The sequence below is a fragment of the Delphinus delphis genome, chromosome 2 (genome assembly GCF_949987515.2).
Source record: "Delphinus delphis chromosome 2, mDelDel1.2, whole genome shotgun sequence".
NCBI lineage: Eukaryota > Metazoa > Chordata > Mammalia > Artiodactyla > Delphinidae > Delphinus > Delphinus delphis.
In genome coordinates, this window is record NC_082684.1 from 92,563,318 (window position 1) to 92,575,545 (window position 12,228).

The 12,228-nt window shown below is 40.6% G+C and overlaps 2 protein-coding genes across 12 annotated transcripts in view; one reads left to right on the top strand and one right to left on the bottom strand.

Annotated features, from left to right (window-relative positions):
- Nucleotides 1–1,772, top strand: part of GALK2 (galactokinase 2) — a 137,315-nt gene extending 135,543 nt beyond the window's left edge. For 6 of the 7 annotated variants that reach the window (XM_060005212.1, XM_060005211.1, XM_060005208.1 and 3 more), the window contains one exon: nucleotides 1,246–1,772. In XM_060005212.1, the coding sequence (XP_059861195.1) occupies nucleotides 1,246–1,453 (208 nt within the window). In that variant the 3' untranslated portion in view covers nucleotides 1,454–1,772. The remainder of the gene's footprint in view (nucleotides 1–1,245) is intronic. The other variant, XM_060005214.1, reaches the window with a different exon arrangement.
- FAM227B (family with sequence similarity 227 member B) overlaps nucleotides 1–12,228 on the bottom strand; it is a 279,436-nt gene that overhangs the window by 19,550 nt on the left and 247,658 nt on the right. For 4 of the 5 annotated variants that reach the window (XM_069540461.1, XM_060005216.1, XM_069540460.1 and 1 more), the window contains exons 13-14: nucleotides 4,742–4,811; nucleotides 1,735–1,884 (exon numbers count right to left, since the gene is read on the bottom strand). In XM_069540461.1, the coding sequence (XP_069396562.1) occupies nucleotides 1,779–1,884; nucleotides 4,742–4,811 (176 nt within the window). In that variant the 3' untranslated portion in view covers nucleotides 1,735–1,778. Of the gene's footprint in view, nucleotides 1–1,734; nucleotides 1,885–4,741; nucleotides 4,812–8,693; nucleotides 8,772–12,228 lie in introns of all 5 variants that reach the window. The other variant, XM_069540462.1, reaches the window with a different exon arrangement.

A 12,228-nucleotide genomic window follows, 5' to 3' on the forward strand; every position in this document is an offset into this window, starting at 1 on the left:
GGACACACTACTTTTTGTGTGCCCTCAAAGAATGGAGTCTCTGTTTCCCCCAGTCCTGTTGAAGTCCTGCAGTCAAATCCCACTAGCCTTCAAAGTCTGATTCTCTAGGAATTCCTCCTCCTGTTGCCAGACCCCCACGTTGGGAAGCCTGACGTGGGGCTCAGAACCTTCACTCCAGTGGGTGGACTTCTGTGGCATAAGTGTTCTCTGGTTTGTGAGTCACCCACCCAGCAGTGATGGGATTTGATTTTACTGTGATTGCGCCCCTCGTACCGTCTCATTGTGGCCTCTCCTTTGTCTTTGGATGTGGGGTATCTTTTTTGGTGAGTTCCAGTGTCTTCCTGTTGATACATTCACTTTTATTGTCAGGATAAATTGCATGTTTTAAAGATGAGTGATCCTTGTACTGTGTGTAGGGCCTTTCACTTTTGTCCAAGGTTTGAAACTGTGCCTGGTTTATGGTGACTAAAATTACCTCTTGCTGTGTGGTGGCTTATATAGTAGTTTCCATCTCAATCACACGTTTTGTCTGATGATAAATTCCGAGTCCATTTGTCAGACCAGCCAGCTCCTGAAGGTGCAGGGAAAATGGGGATGGACCTGCAGAAGCCACTATCCTCTTTGTGGAAAGGTCTGCATAATTTCCCTTTAGAGATTGAACAGACGAACTAATTTAGAGTTTAGTAACACATTCTTTCTTTGTTGATAAATTTATTCAGCACAAATCTAGGCTATCTGTTCTAGGGGACTGAATGCAGTTTAAATAGCCACCAGAGGAAGCTCTCACTTGTATATGTAAGACTTGCACTTTAAATTTTGATTTGCCCTCATATGGAGCAACCTTCTGTTTCATCATGTTGATCATGTCCATTGCCTGTTTTCTTTTTACTCCCTCTTCCTGATCATCTATAGGCTTGCTATACAACTCTTCAAGTGGTGGCTTTATGGAATCAATACTACAGTAGGTTATTGCCAGCCCTTACGAAACAGGAGTACTACTGACTTTTACTACTTAAGAGCCAAAACTGGGGGCTAGTTTTAGATACAATTAAATTTCAAATCACCTTCAAACAATAGTATAAATTTCTTAATGTCCTAAAATGTTTGACAGTACTGAAAAAAAACCCCACAAAACACACCACGTAATCTCTTCTTAGTTCTTGGAGATGCTGTCTGTTCTATAGCACCAAGAAAATCACTCTCATTTTCATTTTCAGGTTCTAATTTTTTTTCTCATTGTTTTAGGAAATTTGGGGCTCAAGGATCACGACTTACGGGAGCAGGATGGGGAGGCTGCACAGTATCGATAGTACCTGCTGACAAGCTGTCCAGCTTCCTAGCAAATGTGCACGAAGCTTATTACCAGAGGAGCAATCGAAGCTTAGTGCCTGAGAAGCAGAGTTTGTTTGCTACCAAACCTGGAGGTGGAGCTTTGGTTTTCCTTGAGGCCTGAACTATTTAGAGCATTTAGGAACTGGCAGGACTTCTATGCCACAGCAAATTAATCCTCTTTCTGTTTTGTATTATGATGAATGGTTGCTATTATCAAGATGTATTTCGAAAGAAATGGTTGAAAGCTCCCTATGCTTCATAATGATTATTTTTCCATCTTAAAATATGTTTTCTACCAATAAGAGCCAAAATTATGCTTGGCCAGATCTCTTAAGATAATTTACTGGATGTATTGATTTCAAGATTTTTAAAAACAAATGGTAAAAGACCATCAATACTGACCTCATGGATTGTACTTGAATTAAACATACATTCTTAAATACAGTTTATTTCTGGTTTCTCTTGGCATTCTTCTTCCTCAAGGTTGAAGTCTTCTGTTGTTGATGATGATAGTGATGCCAGAAGTTTTCTCTCAGTTCGGGCTTCAGAACGCTATTAAAATAATACGTTGTTAAGGATTCACAGATTTTCCTGGATACTGTATACTTGAAAGTGAGATTCTCCCAGTTATCAAGATGAGGAGGATCACTTAAATTTTTTTTTTTCCAAAAGATGGATTTAGGAAGAAAATCCCAGGCTCATTTAATTTTTTTTTAACCATGTGATATCATATAAACGATCACTTTCAATTCTTTTGGCCCTGAGCTTTCTCTGTCATAATAGAGAAGCTTAGATAAAAGACACTTCAAGTTTTTAATCTCTGTTCACATTGACATAGAGAATTATCTGGATGTTAATTCAGATAATTCAGTTTGTTCATGGAATTTACTTTCTTCCCACTCTAAACTACCTTTTCTCAAATGCCTCTCTAATCCAGGAGGCATGTTTACTATTCTAGGAAAACCCATCTGTGACTTGCATCTTCGTTGTGTGTCTAGCAAACTTGTTTGTATATGTGGACCAATGTAGGGCAGGTGTGAGGCATGAGGGTGAAACTGTGAAAAGGCTGAGTGTGGGTTCTGGGATTGGGTAGGGGTATTGGTGGGTGCCTGTATATGTTTATCAAAATGGGCAGCAAGTTTGGCCATGTGGTGATGGTAAATGAGTGGCTCTCTCTCACGGATAGACTACAGGAAGGCTTTCCTGAATTATATGAAAATTTAGACTGAAAAGCATTTTGTGACATAGTCAGATAATTGAGAGACCAGCAGTCATGTGGCATGAATTATCCAGAAGTTTATCACAATTTTCTATTATTCTATGATTGAGTTGCACATTAATGAGCAAAAAGCCTGGATATCATCATCTTGAATCTCAGTTTCAGAGAAGCTGAGGCAAAGCTGGTTGTTACATTTCTCAAAGGACAGCAGTCACATAAAGTACTAGGAAATCCATTATTCTATTCTAAAGTAAAGTTCTGGTGCATTTTCATTCTTAGCAGAAAGGTAAGTACTTGAGAAAGCTTAAGTCCAATTTGTTAATTTTGAATTTTAAAAATTGATTTCAAATGATAATCCTTTGCTTTTTAAAACCTTTCCATTTTCCACAGAAGATCTGTGGTCAATTGATAGATAATTCTTTGAAGATGCCTGGATTACTGTGAAAAAAACCAAAAAATGCACTTGCCTTTAAAATTTTCACCATGAGATACCTTCTTTACAAAATAGGTAAGTAAAAATTTCTAGTGCACACTCTGCTTTGGAGGACATAGTCGTTCTAAGCCAGAATCTACTCCCATATCTGTCTTGCTGTCTGGCTTGAAGAAAAGAACTATTTTCCAATGAAGCCATCACCAAGTGTTATTCTAGAAATTATGAGAGATCTCGAACTTGCCTGGAAAGGATGGGGCTAGGGCCACTGGAAGAAAGCTTCATGTAGAAGACGGAATTTGAGCAGGGCCTTAAAGGATGAATAGAATTTGAAATCTGGGGAGTAGGCATGGCAGATAAGCAAAGTATATGATTATGGGTAAACATGATATGCTGGGAAGACTCAGTGGGAGTGAAGGGTTTCACTTGGGATATAGTGGAGAATAAGATTGGCTATACTGGCTGGAGCCAGCTTTTGAAGAGCTCCAAGTCCAGCATTTAGACCAGGGGTTGCAAACCAGCAGACCATAGGCCTCGTCTGGTCTGCAGATTTATTTAGTTTGGCTTCTAGGGGTATTTAAAAACTTGAGTCCTAAACAGGAATTTTACAGAAGAATCTGGATTACAAATGGTGGAAGATCTGATAACACTTTGGCCTCTATTCCTGCAGAGGCCACAATGAACTAGAGGTGAGGAAGTAGTTGCCTTGTTTCACTGAGGCACAGACTCTCCAGTGTGCTATGGTGTCCATGGCTCCTGTAGTTTCTCTAAGACTCAGGCCATTTACTATTTACCAGCTGAGGTCACTTGCCCTTTACCAGTACACTTGCACAGTTTTCTTATATTAAATAAATATTTCTCTGTACCCATGTCTCTAGCAGTAGCAGTTAAGAGAGACCATGAAAAAATGGGAGAAATAATTTTTTTTGTGGAATAAAGAGTAGTACTATTTATTTAATATTAAACACCCAATATTTGTTTAATATTAAACACCCAACAATATTACCCCTTTCCATTACCTTTCTGGCTCATAGGAATTTGGTTAGATTATTTGACCCCTGTTTTTGACATTACATCAGTAGCCAATGAGGATTACTCTAGATTTTTGCATGGAAGCCTGACATGCTGAAAATGAAAAGCTCTCTCTTATTCCTTACCTCAGATTGTCCAATCTTCAGATTTACTGTACACTATTTTCTACATGTTCTTTCTTGTTGGAAGGGAGGAAGGACCTTTAGATTTAATAGGACTGCCTGTAAGTTAAGGTGGAGCAGAAGGGAAGGGGACAAAGAAAACTGGAATGATGGGACCATGTCCTTCCTTTTCTTTCTTTCTTACTTGAGTACTGTTTAGAACCTTATCATTTCTTACATTTCTGTTAATTGAGGGCAAGAATCATTCATCTAACACAGTAGTTGGAATCCAATATATTTTTGTTGAATTATTAACGGGAAATAAAATATGACTTCAAATACCAATAATTTTCTGTTAGTTTGAAATTCTGCATTTGGAGGTTTTCAGTTGCATAAAATGCTTCTGGTCAGGAGCAAGGGATGGGGATGAGTGAGCATGAGGTTGTCACTAATACATGAGAGAGGGATTACCCTAAATGTGCATGTGGATGATTAAATAACAAGAATGTATTCCATCCTGCCACTGTAACTTGGATGTGAAACCATACATTGCTTATTAAATATTTTCCAGTCTATATAAGAGAAGCTAGAGAGAGAATTCTCAATTATTTTCAGAAAAAAACTTACCAGTTTTTGTAGGAAATTCTCAAAATCATTCTTAACTTCGTAAGGTTTCTTGGTAGCCTTTGCTTGGAGCCTAATCATGAAAGAAAGAAAATTGGTAACCAAACTAATTGTTTTCATACTGACACCAACTAAGAGCCACGATTTACGAAGAGTTTAATATGCTGGGCATTTGCCACCACTTTACATATATTAATTCAGTTACACTGACAACAATCTTAGGAAGTAGGTACTATTATTATCCTATGTTACAGATGAGGAAAGAGGCACAGATAGGTTAACTAGCCTGTCCACAGTCATACAGCTAGCAAGTAATAAAGGATTTGAACCCAAGCAGTGTGACTTGCGCCCTCTATTCTAACCACTGTGCGACACTGCATCCCAGCAGTGAAGCATCCTCTTCAGTGAGATGGTTCACACAGTAAGTATTCCCTCAACTAATTCCACTCACTGGGCTCCAGTGCAGATTTTAAGATGAGTCACTGGGGAGGGAACAGGAAAGGGGACTGGCCTGGAAAATATCTGGGGGAGAGAGAGAAAGAGAGACGGAAAAGGATAAAGGGTGAGGGAGGCGCTTACTAGACTGTAAGCTCATCAAGGGTGGGGATCCAGGAATCTATCATGATTTCTGTCACCACATACTCATTCAAGAAATATTTTTAAGGAGTTGAATAGCTGAATTGAGGAGGCAGCAGGAAACTTTCCAGAGATCTACAGATAAAGACAGAAGCAGAGGTAGGCCAGGCAAGGAACGATAGGAACTTGGGACAAGGGAGAGACAGCAAGAGAAACACAGAAGAGAGAAAGAAAAATGAAAAATGGTATAAGACTATTGATTTCACTGGCGATTTTCAAGTGAAACATTTGAAATTATTCTGTGAATTCTGTAGGAAGTGAAATTTTCTAAAAATTCCAAATACACTTTGCTGAAGCATGAACTTTGGATTAGCTAAACCCCTATAAGGCCTGCTCTAGGTTTCTCTAGCATTTAGCCTAGGGGTCCCCTGAGGGCACCCAGTAGGGCTACCTCTGAGGGGCCTCTTGCGTTAGTGTTCTCTAACAAATACTCCCTTACTCTTTCTCTACTTTATCTCTGCCAATTTTATCTCCTCAACCTAGGTTTTCTCCTCACTTCTTACTACCCTTTTGGACTATTCTTCCCTGCTTTTCTAAAATCTGGCTCTGAGTCTCTTCCTCATAGTCCTATTTAAATATCCCTGGTGCCCTTTTTTCAGTAACACACTCTTAGAATCTTCTTGACTTCAAGTCATCCTGAGACTGGTTCATCTCACTTTGTTAAAATCAATCCATCTTCCAACCCACTTTTATTTTTTTAGAGTAATTGTATTTTTTTATTGTATCATGTTTTTAAACATCTTTATTGGAGTATAATTGCTTTACAATGGTGTGTTAATTTCTGCTGTATAACAAAGTGAATCAGCTATACATATACATATATCCCCATATCTCCTCCCTCTTGCATCTCCCTCCCACCCTCCCTATCCCACCCCTCTAGGTGGTCACAAAGCACCGAGCTGGTCTTCCTGTGCTATGCAGCTGCTTCCCACTAGCTATCTATTTTACATTTTCCAACCCACTTTAATTTACAGTTCCCCTCTTCTTTTGTTTTTAATAACAGCTTTGTTGATATGTTACATAACCTAAAATCCACCCTTTCAAAGTATACAATTCAGTAGGTTTTAGTATATTCACAAAGCTTTGCAAGCATCACCACTACCCAGTCTCCCATCTTTCTATCTTTCCTTTCCATGACTATCTTTTTTTGAAGATTACAGATAGAAACTTGGACACTGTGCCTATAAATTTAACAGGGACGTGGGAGTTATATACCCAAATGAGTCTTTTCCCCTTCACTTTCTCCAGCAATGTGCCATCGCATAAAACATATTTGACTGCTTCTTGTGAGTTGCTCTGAAAACCAGTCTGCATCCTTTTGCATATCTTGAGTGGTGAGAAATCCTGTCCTCTATAGATTTGATTTTTGGGAACTTGTAAAAGTCATCTGGAGTCAGATCTTATGTTGTGAAGGGGAAAGCTGGGTGATAAAATTTTTAGTGAAAAATGCAGTAAGATTTTAAAGTAATGAGTTGCATTTTCTTATGTGACTGGGAGACTAGCTTTATAAATTCCAAAATAGCAATTAGAAGTATGGCAGCATGACTGGCACAAAATTGTGGTTTCCCACAGGGGTTTATTTGAAGGGCTATACTCATCTGACATTTATTCTTGCCTATGTGGATGTACTGGAAGAAGTGGGTTAGTCCCAACACTTTATAGTTTTGTTTTTTATACTGTAATAAAATAAACAAATATGCCCAACTTTCCTTGTTTCAGTGGGGTACAATGTTTATATGTATAGGGGAAGCAGCAGGGGCAGAAAGGGACAAAGAACTAGCCTGAGACCAGCTAAATAGGTTGTTTTTCTAGTTTACATCTTCCCATGGTTATGAGTCTATATTTAAAAGGCCCTCAGCTTAAGTCCTATGTCTGGTAGAGTAAAAGGAGATGATGATAATGTTTAGCAATTAATTAAATTAGAGTAAGTGATAATGTGGATAAAAAAGTTAGTGTTACTCTAGATGAACTACGGAGTAGAAAACTTCTGCAGATATTCCAGTTAATGAATTTTTACATATTAAACCTATTGTGGTTTATGCAACACATTTGTTCAATTAAAATGTTTTTAAGCACTATGAGTTGAATAAGAAACAAACCTATGAAGCTCCTTGTCAACTTTTTCCTGTCGCTGTCTTAGGAGTTTTATTTCTTCATTAATTAGGTGCTTTTCTCTATAAAGTCAAAGTTTGGAGTTAAATTTTAAAATAAAGCAGGCAATTCTCATTGAGAAAGAATAAATCAACAATTTGCTGCCTTCCACATATCAGTAAAGGTCCATTACAAAACAGTTCTTCAGCAACCCCTCCCAATGCACCACGTGGTATGAGGAATCCCCCAGCACACTGCTCCTTATAAACATGTGCCAAAGGCATCACCCATGTCAGCTGAGTACAGCCTGGACTCCACCTTGCTGTTCCCACATGGGCCCTCTTACAAGGTGCCCATCCCTGTTCTTCCCAGTGACAATAGGAAATCTAAGGGCTCTGTGTGTGTGTCTGTGTGCGTGCATGCGCATGTGTGTATGTCAGTGGGAGGGGAATGGGGCCCCGGGGAAAGTAGAGGCTCAGACTTCTGTCCTGCCTGCTGGATAGGATAAGGCTGGCTGCTCTTCTGTTTACCTCTCTTTGATGTGTTTCCGGAACAGCATCAGGTACCCAAAGGGTAGGATGCCCATCCTTTCTCCCCTTTAAGGCAATAAGACAGCTAGGCAGTGACCTTGATATCACAGACAGAAGAATTGGACCCTGCCAATTTGTCCTCATAAAAATCGATGGACATCCTCATTAAGCCATTTCTCACTTCCTGGCACATAAGAATACCATAACTGGCCAAGAGTAATTATTTTAGTTAAGCACAAAAAACTTAAAATGTTTCCCCAAGAAAACATTTCCGAAAAGAACTCCTTGCCTTGCTTTCCTCCATATCACCCCTGCTGCCACCCCAGCTACAAGGAACTCCTTCTATTACAGACAGCCTTTCTGTTCTTCCAGGGCTTATCTTTGTAAATGAACAATACTCCAATCTCTCTTCCTGGGAACTCTCTCCTGGTCTCTCCACGTTGGGGTGCATCCCCCCACCCAGACCACAGGAAAAGCTCCCTTCCTTTTTTCAATCCCTGACATGTGCCGTGTCTCCGTGGTTACAACATACATTCTTGACACCTACCTGAAAAGAATCTCCGAGTCTATAAGATGCTCAGAGGCGATTCTCCTCGTCAGTAAAATAAGAAGGTTAGTTGTAGATAATTTCTATGATTGCTTACAGCTCTAAAGAATTCTATGATTTTATATTTATCAATAGTATGGAGTCAACTTACATTCTAAAATCCTTTTGGTTGTTTGCAAATTGTCTTTTTGCCTCCTTTAGAATATCACAATAAGTTGGAGCAGGTGGCGTGATAGGCTTATGGTTAAGGAAAGATTTTCAACTAGGAAAACTTGAGAGAGGTTAACAGTATCCTTCACAGGGGGACTCAGGGAGCCATCTCGCCTGGGCTTCCCAGTCATGAAGGGTCTCAAGTATAAACACGAATATTACGTCTGGCGTTGCACTGAAAGGACCAAAAGGAGACAATACCCATCTGACTACTTTAAACTTATATCCCATTATCTGGACCACACCATCCATAGTGCACAAGGACTTAGTAGTTTCGTAAGTCCCATAATTACTATTTTCATGTTTTTTTGGTGTGCTTTACAGGCAGCAATTTGTTAAATGTAAAATTTTAAACGTACATTTTGTAACTCTGTTTAGACATTTCTTCATTTCTACATATACTTCAAAGTCTCTTGACTTCTGAGAGGCTCTGGAGGTGACTGGCAGCATATGTTGGCTGCCTCAGTTAGCCCGACCTCTGCTAACTGCATGGAAAAGGATGATAGGCAGAAGATAAAAATGTTCTGCTAATGTGGCTGGGGCTCTCCTACTGTCTGTTTCTGGTACAGCCTGTGGCTGTGTTCCTAACACTGGTCTTAACCCATGTCTGTGTCTGGAAAGCAGATGCTTCCCTCTGAAGTGGCAACTGGTAAATGACTCAAGGAGGCAGCCCTCATCTTGTGTTAAGACCTTAGCCTCATTGGTAAACTAGGAGCTGTTAAACCTCTGCAGTCACCAAGATGCAGGAATGAGTCTATCCTCCCATGGTCCCACTCTCCAACCTGAACCACACTTCAGTATTACCTCCATCTTTCTATGAATGCAATTTGCTCATTTAAAACACATTTATACTCCCTTCAAGGATGTCCTTGATACTCAATTTAATCTTAATTATCTGGTATAAGAATGTTAGGAAAAGCTCAGTAGATCTGGTCCCTGGGACAAGACCACATAGGCACTTAACCTTATGACCTTAATTTCCTGAGTATTATATCTCAGTTGAGATAACCAGAAGGAAAAATATGAATGGCTCCACAAAGATTCTCACAATAAACTTGAATAAAATTTATGTCTTTCCTATGACACTCTAAACTACTCAGAAAGTATCTTCAATCACTTATAATTTGAATATTAAGGTCTTAGAATCAAGGCAAAGAACATTTGTTTTCTGTACACTCCAGATGACTTTCTCAGCAATGCCACGGTGATAAATTCTCTCTGCCAGCCATAGAACCTGTTTAAGAAGTTTCCTTAACAGCATCACTAAGTTGCTGGGAAGCAGTGTTGATAGCAGACCATACTCCATCCTACTAAGCAGAGTTTGTGAGGGTCTGGATGATTATGTTATCCTGAATAGGATAGGAATTCTCTGAAATAGATTTTACAGAGAAGTCTGCTGCTCTTTATGATGCATTCCAAGTTTACTTTAACCCCTTCATCATAGCTAGGTTTTAGAGTATGGTTTTCCTTAAAGAAAGAGATAAGCCTGGAGGGGGATCAAGATGGCAGAGGGGAGAATGTGGAGCTCACCTTCCCCCACAAACACATCAAAAATACATCTACATGTGGAACATTTCTCACAGGAAACCAGCTGGAGACTGGCAGAAGATCTCCTATATAACAAAAGCTGCAAGAAAGATCTCCACATAACTGAGTAGGATGGAAAAAAAGGAATCAGGACAGGACTGGTGTCCCTGGGAGGGATCTATAAAGGAGAAAAGGTCTACGTGGGCAGACCCTGGGGAGCCCCCTTGCCTGCTGGGAAATCCGCTGGGACAGATAGAGGGGCTGGAGAAGCCCAGACTCTACTTGTGAGGAGTGCGTGTGTGCTGGCTTGCTGACAATCAGGACAGAGAGAGACTGGCAGCTGGCTTGCCACACTACCCAATATCAGGTGTGCATTGGGCAGGGCTACAAATACGTGCAATGGCTAAGTGCTGAATCTCTGGCAGACAGACCCTGGGAGAGGACTCGATCTAGCTTAGTGGAGATAGCTCGGAGGGCCTGGGGTATAGTCTGGGCCAGACTGCAGAGCTCTTTGTCACTGCTTGCATGGCAGGGGTGAGTCCAGCTGTGGCGGATTTTGTCAGCGCCTGCAAAGGGTGATGCCACAGAGATGCTCAGGGAGTGCTGAGTCTCAGATGGAGAGCCCCTGGGTAGAAGTATGCAGTGGTTGGTTTCCCAAAGGGAGTTCACTGGCTCTGCCCACCCCACACCGCAACTTGGAGCAGCATCTGGCACGGACAGGTCCTGGGAGAGGTCTGGCACAGAGGCAGCCTAGTTCTCAGGCAGCAGCACAACCACCTTGATTCCTGCAGCCACAAAGCCCCAGCCCCCAGCACCAGCCCATTCCACACCACAGCCTAGCACTGGGATGAACACAACAGGAAAAGAGATGTGGCATTTGGCTGCTTCTAGACAGAACTGCAGATGTCTGCATGGGTAGTGCATAGATTCGCTGTAACGCCACGGGCCTCAGTTGCTTCAGCAGTCACCTCCTTTGGAGCAGGTCACGCACTCAAGGTCAAAGGAGACTGAGTGAACCTGACCCTCAGGGCTTTTACTCTGACAACTGGGGAGCAGACACCACCGCTGACAGGGCTGTAACAGCCACAGAGCAAGGAGGAGGTCCCACCCAGAGCGCAGGCTCTGGACACCACACCAGTTACTCCCCTATCAAGGAGATAACAACTAGCACACTCTGAGGAAAGATGTGGCTGGTACCCATACTGAAACCAGCCCTCGCACCAGAATATTGGATTCACAGTCTACACAGGGATGCTTCCAAATAAAAATATCCCTTCAAGACCACAGTAGATAACTGTTTCTCCTAAATTCATAGAGACAGAGAAAGTTAAGTAAAATGAAAAAGCAGAGAAACTACTCCAGATTAAAATAAAAGAAATCCCCTGAAAGAACAAATAATGAAACAGACCTCACCAGTCTACTATACCCTGAGTTCAAAAAGGAGGTGATAAAAATGCTAAAGGAATGAAAAGATTGATAGAAGTGCAGATCACTCTAGTAAGAAACTAGAAAATATCAAATCAAAATTCGACAACTTAGTGAGCTTAAAAACCAATCTAGAAGCAATGAATAGACTAAATAACACAGAAGAATGAATATGTGATCTGGAGGACATACTAATGGAAATCACCCAATCAGAAAAGCAGACAGAAAAACAAATGAAAAAAATGAAAGCAGCATACAAAATCTATAGGATAATATAAAGCATGCCAAACTATGCATAAGCTGGGTTCCAGAAGGAAAAGAGAGAGAAAAGGGGATTGAAAGTGTATTTGGAGAAATTATTGCTGAAAACTTCCCAAACCTAAAGGAAACAGATATCCAAGTACAAGAAGCACAGAGGATCCCAAACAAGATGAACTCAAACAGATCCACACCAACACATATCATAATTAAAACGGCAAAAGTTAAAGAGAGGATTCTAAAAGCAAGAGAAAACAAAGAGTCAG